The sequence below is a fragment of the Microtus ochrogaster genome, unplaced genomic scaffold (genome assembly GCF_000317375.1).
Source record: "Microtus ochrogaster isolate Prairie Vole_2 unplaced genomic scaffold, MicOch1.0 UNK177, whole genome shotgun sequence".
In the NCBI taxonomy this organism is placed as follows: domain Eukaryota; kingdom Metazoa; phylum Chordata; class Mammalia; order Rodentia; family Cricetidae; genus Microtus; species Microtus ochrogaster.
Window position 1 is genome coordinate 18,399 of NW_004949275.1, and position 22,595 is coordinate 40,993.

The following is a 22,595-nucleotide window of genomic DNA, read 5'->3' on the forward strand; positions in this document are numbered from 1 at the left end:
CTTCCTGTCACATGTTAGTGCAGTGTGCCTAGGAAGCACTGACACAGAGCAAACTGAGGAAGATTCCAAGGAGGCCGGCATATGAGACAGGCCTCCCTTCCCTCCCACTCCAGTACTGAGAGTCTATTGGGGTTCAAGGATAGCTGGATCAAACCCACCATCATGCTGTCAGGTGAGCTGAAAGGGACTGCTGACTTATAATGAAAGCCCAGACCTTGAGTCACTTTCACAGAGAGGTTTATCGAGAATGCTAACAGCACAGGATACAGTACTTCCCAACAAAAGGTGCAAACGCATCACTTAGAAAGGCATGCTGAGTATTCTTTGCTTTCACATGTATTAAAAAACTTACAAAAATAAAATAAAACCACGTGCTGCCCATCTTTTCAAATAGTAAAAGAACCTTATGAAAAACCACTTGATTTTACAACAAAAGACACAAACGGACATTTTTATGTAAATTTATAAGGCAAACTCTTTATATAATAAATAGGTTACAGGGGTTCAGTGGGGGTGTTTTTGAAACGTATACAGGTACATTCAGACAGGTTTACTGAAATGGTACAAATTTCCTTAATAAATTGCCTTTTGTTTTTAAATATATCAGTGCTTTCAGTCATTTGGCTATACACAAAGAACCTTTTTTTTTTGAACACTACAAAAAAGCAATCAATATTTTGTTTTTAAAACAACCTACTTATTTTCTAAAGTAATTGTCCCAAAACACAAAAACTGAAGGTGAATGTGACAGAGGGCTTTTCAAGACCGACCCCTCCAGTTATGCCTGTCCTGGATCTCTGTGCCCCGGGTGCCTGCTCCTAAACTCAGACGGGTTTTTTGAGCTGGTGCCAATATCTTTCAATACAGGGTGACCTGTCACTGGCTTCACTGTCCTACAGATCTCACCCTTCAGGCTGGCAGAGGGGAGTGCGACATGGATTTAGGAGGGAGCATGTACCCTGTCTGGTTCTTCCAGCTACTAAATGTAATGGCCAACTGGTCACTACAGGTAGCACTATCCTCACAAGAGGCTCTAAGGGAGCACAGGTCTGTTCCTCTTATATGAGCCTGAAACAATGCGTAATAAGGATAACAGCTTTACTGAAGATGTTTGCCATGGAAAGAGAGGGTATCTCACACCCAGCTTTTGTTGAGACTCTGAAGGAGTGAATCCTCTGCCATCATTTTATTCCCCAGGCATGGTGGAGAGCCGAGATATCAGATTAGTACTATGCACTAGGGGACAGCATGGGGTGTGAAAGGAGTGTATTGACAGGTCATGTACCTGAAACATGCTTTGGAGACAATAATGCCTACTGCCTTGGCTTATCCTTCTTAGGCAAGGAGTGGCTAATTAATTTTCTGTCTCCTTCCTAACCTGTGTCCTCAGTGGGGCATCTTCTTGAAGCAAACACAGGCCCAGCCTTTCCCTATTCAGTGAGCTCAGCTCTGCTCTTACATCCCCTCCCTGCCTGTAAGAAACTGACCTTGTCTTTTTTTAAAATTAACAATAGTAGTAATAATCTTGGAAGGGGAATCAAAAGAATCCATTGGGTGGAACAAAACCTGGTTCTGCTAACTTTGAAAATGGCAACATATTAACTTCAGTCTCTTGACTTGGAATGAGAATCCAGTGCTTAACTTCTTGGTGGCTTTTGGCTGATCTGAGCAGGGATCATCTCTTCAGATTGCCCCTCTTGTCTTAGTCACCAATCACCTCCCTTCAAATGCTTTGTTTTAATGAAAAGGTGTCTAGAAGCATTTGTCTCTGGAACAATTACTTTAAACATAGTTACAATACAGACTTCAGTTCAAACACAGAAGAGATTTACTTAGCAAAGATTCCTTTCACCCACCAAAAATTACACAAATAGAAGCCTCAACACCACAGTTAAAGAGGACCAATAGAGAGAACCTCATGTTTGGAACACAAAAGGAAGAATAAAACCAAACCAAACCCAAACAGAGAAACCCCAGAAAGACAAGGAAAGGGCAAGGAAGGAAGAGGAAGGAGAGCAAACACAGCACACGTTACAGTGTCCAGGTACACAGGGAGCCCAGCACAAGGAAAGGGCTCGGCACACATTGAGTAACAGTCCTGGTGATATTTGGTCATATATTCATCAACTACTGACTCTGGAGCGACTGTTGTTAATTGAAGCAGTGACAAATCAAATGGAAAAGGAGGCCATGGTAGCAAGGTAAGGAGCAGGCTTCATGTTCTGCAAGCCTTTTGCACTCCATTGTCCAAGCTGCCCAGAAACATCGAACCAGGTGGCCTGCTCCATCCAGGCAGAGCTAGAGGTCACCAGGTGAAGCTAACTTGGGTGCTGATCTCACATCAGCCATAAAGCACTCACATGGTTACCCACCGGCCAGTGGCCAAGTATTAGCGGCAACAACCCTCTGGCCCCTTCTGCCCCCATTCTATGCTGACTGGGGAATAATGTGATACTATGCTAATACTGATTGCTCATTAGAGTAAGGTTCTAGAATAGGGTTTCAGAGGTTTCCCCAGCCCATCTTCCAAGAGGCACAAGGGTAGCCCAGCCACCCAAAGGGCCTACAAAATATCTCTGCAATATTCTGGCCTCATAAGAAGCAACGATGAGGAGGGTAGGGTGGAGGTGTAGGGCAATTTTGGCCCTACTGACTGTAATGCTCTCTGCTTTGGAAGAACAAGGTTCTGGATTTTTTGGGGGGGGGGTGTTTTTAATTACTTAAGAATGATCTTTTTGCAAAAAGAACTGTTACGGCTAAACTGTCTAGCAGATATTGCTCATCAAGAATTGTAAAAGCAAATGCAGTTACTCATGGGAGCAGGGAGAAGAGAAAGGGATATTTCTGGAGGAGACCCATTAGACTGCTGGATGTGATTCTGGGGTCTCTGGCATTCTACCTGGTACAGCTAACAAGTTTAGAGATAAGTCAAGTCTCCTATCTCCTCTCCAGTCCCTGGACTCGGCAAAGTGAGGAGGGTTTTTGAAATGCTCCGAGCCCTGCTAATTGGGGGAAGCCTGCCAGACTTACTACACACAGGCTCTCCCTGGCCAGGGAAGGGTGGAGGACATTGGGCCACCACCATGCATGCGAGTTCCCCACCGCTAGAAGTGAGGACTGGGCTATGCCCACTAAGTTCTGATTTCAGCAGGTAAAGGGAGTGCGCCTGCTCCCCCCTTGCCATGCTGAAATGAACTGTTCTGCACCCAGAATCATGGGGCCCCTTTCACGGCAGAGGAGAAACAAAGTACAAAACCTGGGTGCAGCCTGGAGCTTCCTTCACTTAGCACAGGGAAGCCTTTGAAAGAAGTGAGGAAAGATCACAGATCTGCTTGGACAGAAAAAGTGACCAGCAGATGTCTTTTTTTTTCTTTTTTTTCTTTTTTTTTCTTTTTTATTTTCCCTTGTCCTACTCTATGGTTATCAGAAATATTGTAATTAAGCAACAGGTATAATTTCAAAAATTTTTTTTTGTGTGTGTGGCGCCACAAGCAAAATGAGTTTATAATTGTGCAATATACATATATATATATATATAAATTCAACTGCTTTGTGTGTCTAGTTGGTACATAAAATAAAAATAGAAAAACTAAAAGCAAAACTGAAGAGCAAATCAAAAGCCCAGAATAGAAGAGACAAAGCAGACCTATGCATATAGTCTATAAATTACTGGATATAATCAGGGTCACCAGGAAGAACAGCTTTGCCACTTGACACACAAACAATGCAGGGAGAGGGACTATCAGTGGGCAGGAGCCAAACCTCTTTGCCTTTTCACTGCATTTTCTCTTTGTGCTAAACAGGACCTGATAAAAGATGAGAGGAAGAGCAAGGAACAAAGGTCATTTGCAAGTTGCCCAAATGTTCTTAAACTCAAAGATGATACTTAGTTCCATGAGTGGCTGAGTCCTGCTTGTGCAAAGCCTGAGGGCCTGTCCTTCCTCTTAGAGCCTTTGCATTGCCTGCCTGCCTGCTTTTCTTGTCCTCCCTTCTTCACTCTATGGGCTCTCATGCCTCCCTAGTGGGAGACTGACTTAAAGAGGCAGGGAGAGGCACTGGGGTAAGTTTAGGAGGGCATGCCAAAGTACTTGCCACACAGCCATTTCATCTATGCCAAGATCCTGAGGGAGGGGTAGGCAGAGTACAAGAGACAGTAGGTCCCAGGGAGGGATGCTCTGTAGGCAACAGACCCTCCCTAGTTTATGCAGTAGTGCTAGGGTAGGCTCAGTGAAGATGAGAAGAGAGAAGACACTTTGTGATGGGCCTTCTGGGTCATTGGCAAGTGTTCCACTTGATACACCAAGAGCTGGTTTCATGAAGTTTTGGCATCTGGTAGGCCAGTAAACTTCATACCAGCAAAGGACAAGGTCAGAAGTGGTATCCTGGGGTCAGCTACCCAAAGAGGTTTTCTAATAATAATGTCTAGAATCTCAACAGTCTGCCAGTTTGACCTCCACAGATGTAGGAGTTCCCTTTGCTCAGATCGCTCACCAGAACTAAGTACTTTTGAATCAACATATTTTTTTTGCAAAAGCCTCCTCTTATTCAGAACCATCAAAATGTATTATTGGGTTTTTTTTTTGCCCAATATTTTCAAGGTTTTCCTACTAAATAGTTGAGAACTAGTTTCAGTGTTCAATTTTTCCCCTTTAGCATACTGGGGGAGGCAGTATCCTAGCGATTTGTAACAATTAGACTGAGCTTTTTCTAAAGGTTAATATAGTACCTAAAATAGAAGGACATCAAAATGGAGAGAATCAACAACTCTCTTCAGAGTTCGGCTGGTTCACTGAAGCAGAGAACAGGAAGGAAGAGCCAGAAGAGGATGTGAATGGAGCAGAGGGCACTTGGTCCAGCATAGGGCATTGCTGCATCTGCCTAGCCCCCTTCAACTTGGGACTTTGCTATGCCATGGTCCACAGGGGCTCTAGAAACTTTTTTTCCAAGTCCCAGCCATCTGTCCTAGAATCTGTAGTGTGAACCTGAATCAGCAAACAATGGGGCAAAGATATAGGCCATGAACTGATGCACAAATGTTTTCTTTTAGAACTGTGACCACTCCTCAGCCTGGAGAGCCTGGCTAGACTGCTCTTTGTGGTTAGAGAAGTGCTATAGAGCTCAGGCAGCTGGACTCCACTTGAGTGGCATGAAATCTGGCTGGTCTCATCTGATCAGTTCCAAGCCTTTTGCTTGTTCCTGGCTGTGCTTGAGCCACTTATTACAACTTACTTAAAATTCAAAAGTCCTATTAGCTCTAGAAACTCTTTCCCTACCAAACTTGGCAGTAAGTCTCTGGTTATTGCCCTTTTATCACTGTTGTAGCAAGAACAAGCTGGGGGAAGCAGCGGCAATTTGGGCCGCTCTGGTTCCCACTTCCAAAGTTTGTGGCTTCTAGTCTGTTGGGATAGCACTAAACAGAGTTCTCTGTACCCATGCTGGGATCACAGGCTACATTGGCACTGATGGACTGGGGGAAGTGGTACTTTTAGATCTCCCTGGTGCCTTTTGATATGGAAATACAGTACCAGCAGAAGGTACTGGAGCAGCAGCTGTACTAGAGGCTGGCTGTGACCAAGAGTTCTCAACTCACTACACTGTCAGGGGCATCAGTTCTACTCAAGAATGGGCAGGAATGGGCCAGGACGAACAAAGTTGGAGGATATACAACAATCTATTTGGGAGAGGTAGTAGTAACTAACAACAAGAACATGGTAGGGAAGATTGGATATGACTTTCAAGATCTAGCCCCAGGTACCTGAAAGCTGTCGGTCAGTTCCTGTATTCTTTACATATCCAGTGAAAATGCCACCCAATCTTTATAATATTCAAATACATCAAAAGCAAGGCCATACTCCAGGTCTGAGCCAGACACAGCTGGTGAGAATCCTATGGCTTTCCCTTTCTACCTCCTGTTAACCTGACTGCAAGGCAAAAGCAGCATGAGTGCCTATATAGAGTCCTTAGCTGACAGGGCACCCCCCCCCCAAAAAAAAATTGCCCACTTAAAGTAGACTGACTCATGATGCCCTTATTTGGGGATGAGGGAATGGGAAAAAAAAGCAGAAAGCCAAAAAAAAAAAAAATTCCAAAAAAACCCCTCCAAAAAACAAAAACCCCAACAACAAAAACAAACAAACAAAAAACCCTAAGGAGCTGCAGGCACCACCACCTGCAGTTTTGAAACCAGCTCTAAGGGAAAGCTGGGGAGTAAGGAGGCTGAAGATGGGGATCAAATTAAAGAAAATGGCACCCAAAGTGCTGCAATCCCAACTGTGAATGTCTAATCAGCCTACTTTGTCTTCCAAGGATGAGGGATCCCCAACCTAAGAGTCACATTTCATTGGACTAAGTAAGTATAATATCAAAACCCCAAGCAAACCACAATAAACAATTTGATGTCAACCTGCCTAGATGCTGTGAGGGTATGGAAAGGTGTCCTTGGGGAGTGTGAGGCCACTGCAGGGGTGGGGTGCAGTGGGGGCCCGCAGGGGCCTTTTGTCCTTGGAGGAAGCCTGGACCCTTGAGAGTCCCTCTTCTGACCCCTCTCTTCCATTCCTGGGGAGGAATCAGAACCAATGCTGAGGATCAACAGCAGAGCAGGCAAAATGATTGCCTGACGGGAAGTTGGTTGCAAGGTTTGCATTTGTAGCACAAGGAAAGGGATACAAATATGCAAGAAAGCCCAACTATGACTGCAATCAGAATGGGGCAAAATCTCTCACTTAGTTCTAACCATTCTAGAAGAGACAAACATGGTTTTATCTTAAGCTATCAATTAGAACTGTCAACTATGGTTCCTGATCACTAAAGACTGGCAAGGAAGTGCTAGATGATTTCTATGATGTTTCACTCTTCCATGATTACACCGCAGTAAAGAAGCTGGGGAACGGTAACGAAAATACACAAGACAACACACACTTGACAGTTCATGGCAGCAGTTCACATGGGATGTGCCTGTGGGTGTTTCTGGAAGCATAAGACTGCTGTCTCATTTGCTACTTTGATAAGGTACTTCTCAGTTGGACAGATTTAGATACGAGATATCTCTGTAAACACAGAAAAGGATATACCAATATGATGAAGATATGCAGCTAGATAAGGACTTCCTGAACAGAGGTTAAAACTTTGGGATCCCAAATAAAAACTGATCAATTAAAATCCCACAGCAAAGCCAAGCCTATAAAATCCACCATTACACTTACAGAGCAGAGATTGAAATATGGGGTGTGCTGGCTCCACCCAGTCCCCAGTGAGCAAAAGGAAAAGAATTCTACTAGAAAAAGACTTGGCAGGTGTTTATGTCAGAAGAAGAGCAAGGAGCCCTGGTGTCACTCCCAGCTCAAGTCCTGACAGGTGCCTTACCACATTATGCTTGACGTTAGACTTCAAGGACAGTGGGCATGGTGCCCCTGTTGGGCCACTCAGTGATTCTGGCAGAACACAGGGGGCCTCTATATCTCTTTCAGCTACCACATGTGGCCCAGTTTCTCTAGCCCACTTTTCTAGAGCAGAAGGTAAAAAGGCTCATTGTTTAGGGTCTGAAAAGCCTTTTGACGTTTTTCTTAGCAAGGAAGAAGCTACCTAGGGGAGCAAGAGCTTACTGACCTCTTGTTCTTCAGGTTAGGAAGGACTCAGCAGAGCCCAGCACTTGCTCAGGGTTAAACATGATAGCTGGCACTGGCAATGGGAAGTCAAAGGGCAGGGAGAATCCTAGGGCTGTGGTTGACTGCTGTCAGGTAAGCATGTGGTTGGGCACTAAAGTTGCCTGGAACAGAAGAGACAATTAGGAGGTAGGGGAAGGAGGATGGGTAAGAAACGAAAGCATGAAATGGAAGGAAAGCAGAAATGGAAGGACAAAAGAGAAAGCAATCAGGAAGTCCTTATAAAATTGCAGCAAACACTTAGAGTTTCGGAGCTTCGTGGGAACCCTATGCGCTGAGCCCACTTTAAAACAAGCGCAGGTATATACAGATCCATCCAGGTAGTTCTGAACACTGCCAAGTCTGGTGGCTTGTGGGACAAAGTGTCACCATTTCAAGCCAGTTTGCTTTCAGAGCATCTGTTTGTTTTGAAGTGGGAACATGAAGACTCAATAGTGCAAATAATTCTAAGCTGTCCCTAAAGGAAAACTGTAAAGTAATTGGAAGAATATTTTTCTTTCTTCCCCCATACCCCTTGTTCCATCCACTAAGTCCTTAACTATTAGTCATAGGCTGCTCTTGTTCTGTGGCACTAGGCCTGGCTTGACCCCCACCCAGCCTGCCTGTGCCCTCTCCTGCCGGCCTCCATGGCACCTCTTTAACATTCTCTAGGAGAGCATGCCTTATGAACAGGTGATGACATTTCACCCTGTGTCATCCTCTTCTGTGGCTCAGGCAGTCTACAATCTAGCAGTTCAGAACTCGCTCCTAGCCATGCCAGAGCTGTATCAGACAGGTGCCACTTTCCTATTTTTCAAAATAACCTTGTCAGTTTTGGATTGGGGTGGGCGTGGGGCCAGACTTGTGCCACCACAGTTCTAATCATTGGGCCACAATCACTGGCCACCTCCAGTCTTCTCTAAAGAATCCAATGGTTTTTCCTGCCTCATACCTCCCAGTCCCTCAGATTGGGAGCTGGGATAGTGGAAGAGTCAGGGAAGCTATGGACAGGGCATCAATGGCACCAAAAATGGGAGTGTCCTCTCAACTGCTGTCTCTAATGAGCACACTGGGGGGAGGGTGTTGGAGGTGCCTGGTCAACAGCTTGTCTGGTCAGTAGTATCTGCAGCAAGCCTTGTTGAAGGAGCCTAGTTTAGAAAAGTGCAAAGCTACTTCTGGCCCTGGTTAGGTCTTCAACCTGACTGTGCTTGTTGGTAAGAAAAACATCTCAATGCTCCAACTACTCCCACCCTGAAGCCACGAAACTCTAAGTTTACTGAAAGAAAAAAAAATATTTTTTATTTCAGTTAATCGGGAAGCTTTGTCAGAGCCCTACCCATAAGGAGAAGAGACAACAGCTGCCTTTATTCTTGTTGGTTTGCTTTGCAATCCACTCTGTGTAAAGTCAGCTAACTCTCTCGGTCACGGGCGTCCGGCTGTCCACAGGTTCCTCTCTGTTTGGCCTTGGCATGGAGGATGAAACAATGTCTTTGCGCTCTCCCTCCCCTCGGTGTTTGTACTTTTCTGCAACTGTGGCGGTGGTCGACCCGACCATGGGCTGAGTCTTGGCTGGCTCCTTGGGGCAGCCATCGCTCTCCAGCGAGCCTCCTCGGGGCATCTTCTCCTCTTTGCAGATGCTGCTACTCAAGTCCTGGGGCTCATGGGGGCTCATGGGGTCCTCAGAGCTCTCAGGCTCAGGTGGGGGTGGGGGTGGGGGTGGGAGCAGTGGCATGGGCGCCTTTGGGGACTCTGAATGGTGGTGGTGATGATGGTGCTCCTTCTTAGGGGGTGAGGAGGCACTGCTGCTGCTGCTGCGCCCCTTGGGGCTGCTCTCCTTGCTTTTTCGCCCAGGGCTCTTGCAGGTCTTCAGTCCCTTCCCACTCTTCTCACCAAGGGTGGACACCAATAGGGGCTTCACCACTTCCTTGACTTCAATGCTGACTGTCTCCCGGGTCTTGCGCTTCTTGATCGGGAGCACGGTCTCATGCACAGACCGTATGGAAGACTCCTTCACGGTTTTCTTTTTGGCCTCTGCAACAGCGGCTGCCACCACACTCCCAGGCTTTCTGCCACGTTTCTTAGGAATGGCTTGAGGGTCAGCTTCAGCTTTTCGCTTTCGGCCAGGGCGTTTGATCACCATGACCTGGGCAGAAGTGGTAGCCCCGCCTCCCTCACCCTTTCCTCCAGGCGATGCTTGGAAAGGCATCTTGACAAGAAGTTTCCCAGGGCTCTTCTCCAGGACCCTTTTCATCTGAACACCTTCTGATGCTGCTGCCTTGGGTCTCCCAGTGCCGCTCCCTTTGGGGCGTCCCCGACCCCTGCCAGTTCCTGGAGCTTTGGGAGATTTGGGCTTCTTAGGTGGTTTCTGCTCTCTCCGGGAGGGGCTCCCTCTCCCAGTAACCGTAAAGTCAAAATCATTAGGGTCCAAGGAGGTGTCGCCTACCTTCTCAAAGTACGCAATCAATTCCACTTTAGAGCGAAAAGCTTTTCCCTGGGGACTGTGGAGACAAATGGAGAGACACAAACAATAGCATTTTTTTTATGACAACTTAAGAGACTGAGGTAGAGAAGATGGTATTGACAAGCTTTCTTATAAGACATTGTAAGTGAACAAGAGTCAAACTGAAGAACTGAGATGACCTAAAACTGGAGGGCACACTTAGGTCAGATGCAATGCACTGCTGCATGGGTAGAAATCATGTTATCAGGAGTAGTGGGTACCTATATAGCTTGTTCAAGAGCCAGAACAGCTGGACCTAAAAGCCTCAGAGGACCTGTCTACCTCTTAAGTCCATTCCTCTGTATGCCCTGGCTTCTCCACAATCCAGAAACCAAAGGAATCAGGCCTGGTACTAGGGGAATATTGGGCTGGACTGATTCTGTTGGTTGGTACCCATACCTAATCTACCATCAAAACATTCCTGCATCTGAACCGAGGTATGGAGTCTAGCCTCTTTGGAAACCCATTTCAGTGCAATAAAGCTTTCCTCACTTTCTTAGAGTTGAAGATTAAATAAAGCTACCCCCAAATACTGGGGAAATTTATAGCCTTTCTGGAATCATTTATTTAAGGGGTAGAACTGATACACTTCTTAGTTGCTCCTTTAAACCTCTGGCTCTGGAAGTTACTTTACTTTAACAGAAAACACTATGAGGTTAGTCTAAAACTGGACAAATGCAAAAGGAGCAGTTGGAAAGGCACAGAGTCAGTTTGTGTCCCTTTCTAGAGGGCCTGCTAAACAGCAAACCTTTCCCAACACTGATTTAGAGGCAAACAGAAAAAACTTGACATGTGGCATAGGTAAAGGACGAACTACTCTGAAGCAGGGAAACAGGGCAGGGACTTCTGTAGTGCTTTCTGAATGTATCTGGTATTGATGTTAGTTTTTAAGTGTCCTACAAGTAGCTACAGAGCTGTAGTTTCAATGGATCCTTATATCTAGCCCTCCCACCCATCCGGCTTTTCCTGATGAAGAGACACAGGACTTGCTCTTACTTACTTGATCAAATATACATCATACTTTCCAGCAGAACGGCCAGACTTCCTCTGCTTAAGCTTTCGTGTCCAACCTTCAGGCAAGGTGGGGTCATCATACATAGGTCCTCGGTCACGAATGATGGAACGCCGCTGTTTGGGGGAAGCAGAGGCTTCTGGCACTGCTGGGGCAGAGCCTGAGCTTTCTGATGTCTCTGCTTTGCCTGCCTCTGCTGGCTCGGCAGAATGGTGGGCTGAAGGCTGTAGCGGCTCATGTTTGCCTTCTTTGTCTTCTTTTTTGTCTTTCTTCACCTTCTTAAATTTCAGGGGCTTGTCTTTGAGGCCCTGGAGATCCTGGTCTTCTGACTTTTCCTCCCTGAAGTATTAAACAAATATGTAAGTATCACAGAGAACACAGTTGCATGCAGAGTAGTGAGTACAGGCAAGTTTGGGCACCATACATGAGATCCCCGGCTACTGGATACTCAGCTCTTGGTAACTCCCCTAGGATAATGTATCCTTGGGTCAACCTGAGGCCCAAAGATTTTTTTTAGAGGTTTTGGGTTTCTGGTGATGGTGGTCAAATGCACTTGACTTTTATCATACTATTCCAAACCCTAGTTCTAGTGCTGTGAAAGGGGCATATATTTTTCTCTTGAGTTTAAGCACCGTAGGGTTGGCTTCTCAACATATTACTAGAGGACATCAGTTTATAAGTTACACCTGTGGGCCCCCTGGGCTTGTCACATGACAAAAGGCTCTCCACTGCTGGAAAAGGAACTGCCTACCATGACCTGTTTTAGGATTTCAAACCCCCTGAAAAGTGTTATACAGCAGTCAGAAAAAGAACATATGAAATTGGAATTGGTCAACCTGAGCTCCAATTCTGACTTTGTCATTTTCTTTTATTTCTTTTATCTATTTTGTCTGCATGTATGACTGTGTACCACATGAGAGCCTAATGCCTGTGGAGGCCAGAAGAGGGAATTGGGTTCCTTGAGACTAAAGTTACAAATGGTTGTGATCCAGTATGTGGGTGCTGGGAATTGAATCCAGGTCCTTGGGAAGAGCAGCAGTGTTAACTTCTGAGCCATTGCTCCAGCTTTATGACTTTGCCATTCTCAAAATAAGGACCCCAGTAAGTGATTTCAGTAGTGTAGGCTGTGGTTTCCTCATCTCAACGGTAGTTAATCTAATCTGAGAGGTATCCTTTTTGTGAAAATTATGGACAAAAAGGTCCCAAAGCACTGTATAACTATTGCTAATTCAGGCAAACAACAACTGCTGCCTAGGGTTCCAGTATAAAAAAAGGGATCCTGGGTCATATGGGTCTTTACCACAATATATTCCTTACCAAAAACAAGCAAACAAACAATCACCTTATTCTCAGAGGAATAGAGAAAGGTATAATTATAGAACAATTGCCATATTCCAGGACAGGACACCTGCCCATTCTTACTTGTGGACAGAGGTAGCTCCTTCTACAGGTTTTGTTTTTTCTTCGTGGGGTCCCCTCCTGTACACAGTGAGTACCCCCATGACTACAGAATTTGGTCACATTGCACTGCTTGTACCTCTAAGATACAGGCTAGACTAAGGAAGATTTGTAAAGAAGTAGCATCTGCCTATGGGTCTAAGAGTAGAAGAACTGGAAAGTAAGCCCATGAGGCTGTGAGGTGCATCTGGAAGCATTGTGGTCTGCTCACAATTCAACTTTCAGGCCTGGCTTATAAGGAAGCTCTCAGTGACAGAGGAAAGGAGGGGTATTTACTAGCACAGCTGGCAAGAAAAAGGCCAAAGAGGTATAGAGAAGGTACTTATCACTTGCAAAGGGCTTTTGAATACCAGGGCTGCTTCCCTGATTCTGAACAGTACTTGAGTTTGAGAAAATCACTATACTAAGAGGACAAGTTGGTTTCTTCGGAACTATCACTTGTATTCTGAAATATGTTAACCACCACATGGTCAAACGTAAGTCACATGAGCAAAGGAACACCTTCTAAAAATCTACCCAGGGAGAATACCTCTGGAAATACCTAACAAGACAGGTATGACATTTTTCACTAAAACTTTATTTTCACTAGCTAAGACTGCAGGCCTTTCCAATCCGTGTCACCAAGGAGACTTGGTGAATAAACTATGGGATGCTTATATAATGCAAGGCTATGTAGCAAGGGAAGGATGAGTTTCTGATCTTTTTTGAAGTATAAAAACAAATTGCAAGTATCTTTACCTTATGGATTTGGTGTGCAGAATTGTAGGCTAGTCTAGGATAGGTAAGAACAAGATAAGAGCCCCTGCTGAACACTTCTTGGAATATAACTGTAAATGTTAAACATTACTAAAAATAAAACAAAAATAACACAAATATGCTATTATAATGCATCTAAACAGGAACAAAGAAGCCTAAGTATATTACCAAACATAATGTATTAAAAAAAAAAAGACTCCAACTTCTGACCATAGTGTTCCTGTAGTGGGATATATTCCAAAGCCAACAATAATGTTCCAGGGGTAGTATAGACATTAGACAAACTCAAAGGTGAAATGGGTGACTCTGGTTCTGGGGCATCCTGTGGTGCCAGTAAAGCTGGGGATGCGAGTACAAAAACAGAGCATGGGTAAGTAAAAAAAAAAAGTTTTAGCAATAGCCTAGGCATGGGCAAGGATGTAGGCAGTAAAGGATTTGGGATCTGTTTAGGGGAGAATCAACAAAGCTCAATGGTAACAGGGCAGAACTAAGTTAAGATTTGTGTCAAAGTCTGGGCAGGCAGCAGTTCCAGTGACTGAGAAGGAAGTCTGGGTGAGGAACATGTACTTAACAGCATTTTTTTTTGCAGCTACTAGCTACAAATGCGGGAAGCCCCAGTAAGATTTTATCAACCACTGTGATGCCTTTTCCCAGAAGGAAAAGTAACCCATGATACCTCCCCCTGTATTAACAGCAGCTCTGGGCTTGCTCTTTCTTGCCTCTTCATTTGGAGATCTTTCATCCTGTAGGTTAAACTGACACTTCTCAGGGGCCTTCCCTACTTCTGTCCCTCTCTTCCTCTGTGTCCTGGAAGTAGAGCATACCACCTCTACCCTCCATGAACATAAAATATACCATTGTACACAACAATTCTTGTCTCAGTGCTTGACACTTGAGAAACACATGCCATGTTAATAGTCAGGAGGCTGACAGAATGCTACATCTGCTTCTTTTGATGTCTATATCTCTCTAACCAGATTAGTTAGTAATTAGTTGGTAATTAGTTAGTAAACTAACCAGCTAGGTTAGTGCTGAAAGTAGGTAGGCTTTGAGTAAATGAACAAATGGGGAGCTTAAGAGCTAGCAGTAGTGTGTTGTACATCAGTGGGTTGGAATTGGCAGGAGATGACGTTGGAGAGATCCTTGAAGGTCCGAGAGTCACAAGGCAGTAATTATAAAAGATGATTACAACAGTAGGACTGCTGAGTTTCCAGTAAATGTGGGACACAACCCTCCTGTTGAAACACCTAAAAATGTTGAACCGAACAAGTATCTTAGCAAAGACATCACAGACTGTCTTAAACATACCTACAAAGAAGGAAGGAATACAGACTAAAGAATAAGAAGACTGAGAAGACAGAGCATCTGAATGCAAAACTAAACCGTGGATTGGATTCTAGTTTTAAAGGCACTTAAAAAAGGCATTAACGGGACATTCAGGGAAATGTGAATAAGGCTCTACGTTAGCTCATTGCTAAACTTCCGAAGTGTTGTAACTATGCTTGTCTGCTCTTAGGAAAGCCAGGCTTAAGTATTTATAACTGAACATCATAACAACTTCCAACCCTCAAAGGGGAAATGATTCAGGGGTTGAAGGGATATGTATAGTGTCAATGTGATAATATATTTCAAAAGGGGAAATGATATCAATATCATCAGAAACTCTACTGGTTTATGGCAATTAAAAAAATTTTTTTTGGGGGGGGGGCAGAGTCTCTCTATTATGTAGCTCTGGGGTTCCTGGAAGTCACTATATAGACCAGGCTGACTAGAGATCCCCTTGGCTCTGCCTCCCAAGTGCTGGGATTAAAGTGTATACCACCAGACTCAGCCTGATGGCATTTTTTAATGGTTATGCTAGGCAGTACTCTACCACTGAGCCATTTCCCCAGCTCCAAGAGTAGTATTTTGAAGCAAGCTTCTTTACAAAGAGAATGCCTTTGTATTACACAAAGACAGAGAAACAACTGAAATTAGAAAGCAGAGGCAGGAAGATCACTGCAAGTTCTAGATCAGGCTGCATATTACATACATGGTGAGCTAGGCTAGCAAGCACCACATATCCATACGCCGTTTTTTATTTTTCAGAGACAGGGTCTTACTATGTAGCTCTGGCTGTTCTGGAACTCAATACTGTAGACCATGCTGGCCTTCAACTCACACAGCTCCACCTACCTCTGCCTCCCAAGTTCTAGTATTAAAGGTGCACAAAGCTTGTTTTTTCTTTTTAAAGCAAAACAAAAGAAACACCTAGAAACATTGTTGAAGCACTTTCTTTTAGTAGCTCAAACAGCAACAACACCACACTATATATGGTGAAGCTGCCACATGGGAATGAATTGATGTAAAGCTATAGTCTTCATGTTTAAAAAAAAAAAGCAATGTCAAAGGTAGGCAAATCTAGGCTCCCAGAAACTTGCTTGCCCAGGAGTTAATAACTTCCAGGACCTTCTGAAGCAGCCCAAGAAAGCAAGCAGACTGGTTATGGTGAGAAGGGATGACTGCAGTGTGCTACAGTACTTACTATAGTAACCAAACCTCCTCCCTCCAGACGGTCTCATGAAGTCCAAGCTGGCCTGGAACTCTTGATCACCTAATTGCTGGGATTATAGGTGCATGCCACATTCAGCTTTGTAACTAGAGTGAATTTGCTTGCTTATTTATAATTATTTATTTGTTTTTTGAGACAAGATTTCTCTGTTTAGTCCTAGGTGTCCTGGAACCCACTCAGTAGACCAGGCTGGCACTGAACTCACAGAGATCCACCTACCTCTGCCTCCTGAAGTGCTGGGGCTAAAGGCCTGGCTAGAGCTTTTTTTTTTAATGCTTATATGTGCTGGTGTATGTGGGTGCAAATGAATGTGGAGGCTAGAAGATAATCTTGAGTGTCATCATCAAGAATGTCACTCATCTCATTTGAAGCAGGATCTGTTACTGGCCTTGTACTTGTCAGGGATCATCTTGTCTTCATCTCCCCAGTGCTGGGATTTCAAATGTGTGCGATCACATCCAGTTTTGTATACAGCTTCTTGAGAATCAAACTCAGTTTCTCATAGTTATAAGGCAATAACTTTACAGACCAAGCTATCTTCTAGTCCCTATATATAGCATGGTTTCATTAGTGAGCTCTGGTTACTAAGTCATATATATTTGCACTGGTTCTATCCTAGTTTTTCCTTTAAAACCTCATATTTTTGAGCTGGAGATGCAGCTCAGTGGTAAAGCACTTATCTTTTATGTGATGTTACTGGTTTAAGTCCCAGTACTGGAAAAAAAAATTACTGCCCCCCTCCGCCAATGTACATATCACATTGGAATAGAGAGGCTCTGACAGATATTACATATTAAATCTCTATTATAGCCCAAGGCAATGTTCTTGGGTAATAAAACAACATTCAGTGATTCCACAGCTAGGTTGCCTTCCCTGGATGCAGCAACGGAAAATTAAAAGTTAGAGAAATCTTGTTGTACTAGGAGGCCAAATCATTATATCCAGAGAAGTTGGGAAGTGAGAATTACCTGCATTTTTATAGTGACAGTTATCTATAGTAACCCCATTTTAGAGACCCTCAAGGCAGAACCAGGAGGCTGTGTTCTGTACTTAGTAAATTAACAGGGCAGTCTAAGCCAGTCAAACAATGATAACAGAGGAAAGACTACTCCCAATCCCTAAGGCTTTTAAATTTAAAAATAGGAGAGGAAGCTGGGAGTGGGTAGTATACACACCTTTAATTCCAGCACTTGTCAGTCTTGTCAACAGAGTTCCAGGACAGCCAGGGCTGTTACCTAGAGAAACCCTGTTTCTGTTACCTAGAGAAACCCTGTTTCAAATACACCACCACCAGCACCATGGGATAAGGGTTGGAGGCATGTTTCAGTAGCTTAGTAGGATGCTGGTCTAATATTCTTCTGTCTGCTCTGGGTTCAATCTCTAGTACTACAAGAAAGAAGGGAGATGAATGTGGTGGTGAACAATTAATTTCAGTAGTCAGGAGGCTGAGACAGGAGGACTGTAAATTTAAGGTTAACTTGGATTATGCAGAGAGACCCTGCCTCAAAGAAAACAAGGTAGATGTGCTGGTCAGTTTAATGTCAACTTGATACAAGCTAGAGTCATTTCGGAAGAGGGACTCTCAATTGAGAAAATGCATCCTGTAGGCATGTCTGTAGAACATTTTCTTAATTAGTGATTGATCTGGGAGGGCCCAGCTCATTGTGGGTGTGGCAAACACTGGGCTGGTGGTCATGGGTGGTATAGGAAAGCAGGCTGAGTAAGCCACAAGAGGAGTAAGCCAGTAAGTAACACCCCTCCATGGCCTCTGCATCAGTTCCTGCCTTCAGGTCTTTGCTCTGAGTTCCTGCCTTGGCTTCCTTCAATAATGAACTTTTAAATTGTAAGGCAAAATAAATTCTTTCCTCCCTGGGTTGCTTTTGGTCGCAGTGTATTATCACAGCAATAGAAGAAGCCCGAACTAAGAAGAGCACTAAAAAGTCAGGTAAATTCAGCATCCGAAAGATTTTCAACTGAACCCAGCATAATTCATGCCCTCTCTTGTATGAGCTCTAAGAAATTTTCAGCAACGTAGCAACGTTCTAGGTTTTTCTAATTTCACTCATGTGTGCAGTAGGCCAATTTCAGGAGAGAGTGTTTCTTAGCATCTTTCATTTCTAATTATCTCATGGAGTGACACAGAATTAAAAGAGCATACAAGGTCCATGAGGACTTAGGGCGCAGGGTAGAGGCCACTTCTCCACAAAACAGCCTGGGGTCAGAGAACAAGATTCTTTCCTTACACCAGTTGCTTTCGCCCTACAGTGTAATTTAATTGTTGCACTCAGTCCTTTTCAATTTCAGTATCTGCTGTAGAATCTCTGATTCAGGGAGGTTTCTCTGTATGAAGTAATATAAAGGCAGCAGCAATTTGAAATGACAGCTTCAGCTGTTTAAATATCCATGAAATCAAATTGGCAATGGAAGAGTGTCTTATTGGTCTCTAAGGAGGAGGGGAAGAGTTTCTGCTTGAAGGCTACAATGGTACAGTTTAAGCTTCAGCTGCCTTGCTCTAAATTCACTATGTATTTTAAAGTCTCTTCTATAGAGAAGATCCAAGAAACAACCTATGTCTTGAAAAGCCAAAAGAAATATAATGAAAGATTTAAACCTTTCCATATTAGTAAAATTTAGTCAGATGAAACTGAGTTGAGTGGATAGAAATCCTTATGTATATGATGTATGGTATGAGTCTAATGGAGCTGTCTTTATTTAAACATTTAAATGACTATTAAAGACTTATATATTCAAATATAAAGACTATTATATTTAAGTTGGATAAATGTGATGTGATGATTTGGTATACATAGACATTATATAAAGGACGGACTTGAACCTGAAAAAGAAAACCACTAAAAGAAAAAAACAGTTCTTGTGAAATAAAAGCAGGCCCCTCCCCAAATAAAGGCAACCAATTTTTATAGTACATCTCATTTTTAGAAGTGTATAAAATGAAAATCTGAACCCAAATCCACCATACCAGTTAAAAAAACAACAAAGGTGGGCGGTGGTGGCGCACGCCTTTAATCCCAGCACTAGGGAGTTCGAGACCAGCCTGGTCTACAAAGCGAGTTCCAGGACAGGCACCAAAGCTACAGAGAAACCCTGTCCCGAAAGAAACCCCAAAACAAACAAACAAACAAACAAACAAACAAACAAACAACAAGAAAACCCAGATCTTAGCAGTGAGTGGTGGCATGAATTTGTAAGTAATCCCAGCACTTGGGGGGGCAGAGGCAGAAGGACCAGAAGTTCAAGGCAATCCTTGGCTACACTGTAAGTTTGAGATCAGCCTGTCACAAACAAAAACAAAGAACACAAAATTTCTGCAGTGAAAGTCTTGACAATGCCTCAAAATATTAAATATGGAGTTCTTATGACCTAGCAATTCCATTTTGAAGTACAGATCCCCAAAAATTGAGAATAGGCCCACAACATACTTATATGCTAATGTTTGTAGCTGCCCAACCCCTAAGAATCAAAAGGTGGAAGCAATCCAAGTGTCTACTGATGGATGAATGGAGAATAACCTTTTAAAACAATGGAAAGTTACTCAACCTACAAATGGAAGGGAATTCCTACACAGTATCAATCACATGGATGACATGCCTTAAGAAAACATCCTGTGAAAGAAGCCAAACACAAAACTTGTAGGCCAGCAGAGGGCATCAGATCCCATTACATATGGTTGTGAGTTACCATATGGTTGCTGGGAATTGAACTCGGGACCTCTGAAAGAGCAGTCAGTGCTCTTAACCTCTGAGCCATCTCTCCAGTCCCGCAAAAAATTTTGAATGAAGGTTTTGAATACAATCTGTAGCCCAGGCAGGCCTTGATGTGCAATTCTTCTGCTCCAGCCTCCAGAGTAGCTGAGATCACTGACCTATGCCACTAGGCTCAGACTGAACCATACTTTTATTGGCTTCTAACTCAGAGATGCACCTGCCTCTGCCTCCTGAGTGTTGGGATTAAAAGCATGCACCACCACCACCCAGCCAATTAAAATAAAAAGGAATTCTTGCTATGTAGTTCAGGCTAACTTCAAATTTATAATCCCCCTGGTTCTGTTTCCCAAGTGCTGATAAAAAGGGTATGTACCACCACTGCAGGCCCTTCAGAAAGGAATTTAGTTCAAGAACTTTAATAACTAGGGGTTTTGATTAGGTTGAAGATTATTAGCTAAATATCCTTAGGATAGTTCATCATCATAAAATCTGTGGTAAGATAAACAGACATAAAGCTTACCATTAGTGACATTTAGCAATCATTACTATTATCCAGTTCCTGAACATTTTGATAACTCTCAAAGGAAACCCTGTACTCATAAGCAGTTGCTAATTATTCAAATTATTTTCAGTCCCTGACAACTCCTAATCTCTTTCTGTCTCTGAATCAGCCTATTATATACATTTAACTATCAGTGGCATCATAAACTTTGTGGCCTTTTATGGCTCTTTTCTTTCATATAGCATGATTTCTTCAAAGTAGCATGGATCAGAATTTTATTCCTTTTCATGACATAATAATTTCTTATAGAGATACCACTTTGTGGGGCTGACAAGATAGCTTGGTGAGTAAAAGCACTTGCTCCACAAGACAAACATGAGAAGCTGAGTTCAAAACTCTGGCATCCATGTAAAATGCTGGGCATGTCTGCACATTTTTAGAGTAACCCCAGGGATGGCAAATGGCAGTAGGTAGAGCCAGGACACCTGATATTCTCTTTTAGCCTCCACACATGCACTTGGGGCACACAGATATGCATACCTACATGAACAGACACTCATGCACCAAATACATACACACACCATTAAAAAAGTTCCATGACTATCTACTGATGGACATATAGGTTCTTTTCATCCTTTGGCTATTATGAATAGTGTTTCTATGAACACTCACATATATGTTTTATGGCAAAAATCCTTCTAGAATGCTTAGTAGCCAATGGCATGGTTTAAGTAGAAGTCACACCACAGCTAGGCATGGTGGTACATGCTATTAGAGTAAGATTGCCATGAATGGTATGTGTTGCTCCATTTCACTCACTTGTTAATCTAATGTCCCTCAAACATCTACATGTCTTCTCCATGCCACACTTGGGCCAAGACTCTACCTGCATAAGTATCTGCTGTTGCTTTTTCCTGGTATGCATGGTGTTCCAAAACAGCAGCTTTGATAAAATAAAATACAGATATCAGGAGCTAGGGAAAACTCATCAAGTACCCAGGAAAGCTCTAAAACAGGGATACAATGGTCACAAATCTGGTAAAAGTCAAGGGATCCAGGTAGGGTGTCTACTGTCTCCATAATGAGATAAGGGAGAAAAAAAAGCCAGACCCAGTGCTTACTATAGAAGTTTTCTTTTTTCTTTTTTGGTTTTTCGAGACAGGGTTTCTCTGTGGCTTTGGAGCCTGTCCTGGAACTAGCTCTTGTAGACCAGGCTGGTCTCGAACTCACAGAGATCCGCCTGCCTCTGCCTCCTGAGTGCTGGGATTAAAGGCGTGCGCCACCACCGCCAGGCAATATAGAAGTTTTCATTCAGTGTCTTATTTCTTCCTCTGAGAAGCCTGCTTCTTTAGCAACTTTTGTTTCCTCACTTTCCCTTGGGCTTTTGACTGTGTTTTAGCAGGGTTCTCCTTTTACTCTTCTGGAAGTTAATTTAAAAATGTATTTATGTGTATGTCTATGTTGATTGTGCATTGTGTGCAGGTGCCTGCAGAGGCCAGAAACTGGCACAGAATTCCCTGAAGTTGGGATTACAGGAGATTGTAAGCTGCCCAATGTGGGTGCTAGAAATTGAACTCTTGTCCTCTGCAAGACCGGCAAGCTCTCTTAACTGCTAAGCCATCTCTCCAGATCTCTGTATTAAGTCTCCCTAACCCTAATACGAACCCTAAAATTGGTCACTGAGCAGGCAAGGTAAATGATAAAACAAACAAACAAACACATACACAAACAAGACCAGAGCTGCTCCCATCATTGAAGTGGTACAATCAGGCTACTGCAAAGTTCTGGGGAAGAAAAAGTTCCCTAAGCAGTCTGTCACTCATTGCTTAAGGCTAAATTCTTCAGCAGAACTGAGGAGGTCAAGGATGTTGGGAGTAGTACCCTCTGTCCAGGTAAGCTTGAAACCACACAGGGAAGTAGATTAAATGTTAACATTCTTTTAAAAAAGTGGTTTACGTAGTTGAGAAAGGGTCAGTCAGCTCTGGCTGCTTTGAACTTGTGATTCTCAGGCTTTCATCTTTCAAGTGCTAGCATAGGCACACTCTGTTGTTATGTATATTTGGGAACAATAAAAAAATTCACAGTCAATGTTGTACACTCCTGTAATCCAGCACTAAGGAGGCTAAAGGAGAGGGACTGTAAGTTTAAAGTCAGCCAGGGTAGAGAATAAGATCTTGTCTCAAAAATCAACCCCACCCCCCACACACCTCAAAACAAAACAGACAAAGACACCTTGGGATGCCTCCTAGACCCAAACAACTCCCTCAAACTAAAAAAGTAACTTGAGATTCAAAATGGCTACTTGGTGGTCAGAGAATTCCTAGAGGTTGGATGAACAGGTTTGAGTCCAGTTGGCCAAGAATACTCTAAATCCTTCTGCCAATCTGGCCCAGGCATCTGGCATTGCTTCTGCAACTCTGCCTGGAGAAAATATTGGCCAGCACTGTGGCC

At 43.5% G+C, this 22,595-nt stretch overlaps 1 protein-coding gene across 1 annotated transcript in view; it reads right to left on the reverse strand.

Annotated features, from left to right (window-relative positions):
* Window positions 1–220: 220 nt before the first annotated feature.
* Mecp2 (methyl-CpG binding protein 2) overlaps window positions 221–22,595 on the reverse strand; it is an 80,227-nt gene continuing 57,852 nt past the window's right edge. Inside the window, exons 3-4 of the mRNA XM_005372092.2 lie at window positions 11,141–11,491; window positions 221–10,138 (exon numbers count right to left, since the gene is read on the reverse strand). Coding sequence (XP_005372149.1) covers window positions 9,046–10,138; window positions 11,141–11,491 — 1,444 coding nt within the window. The 3' untranslated portion in view covers window positions 221–9,045. The remainder of the gene's footprint in view (window positions 10,139–11,140; window positions 11,492–22,595) is intronic.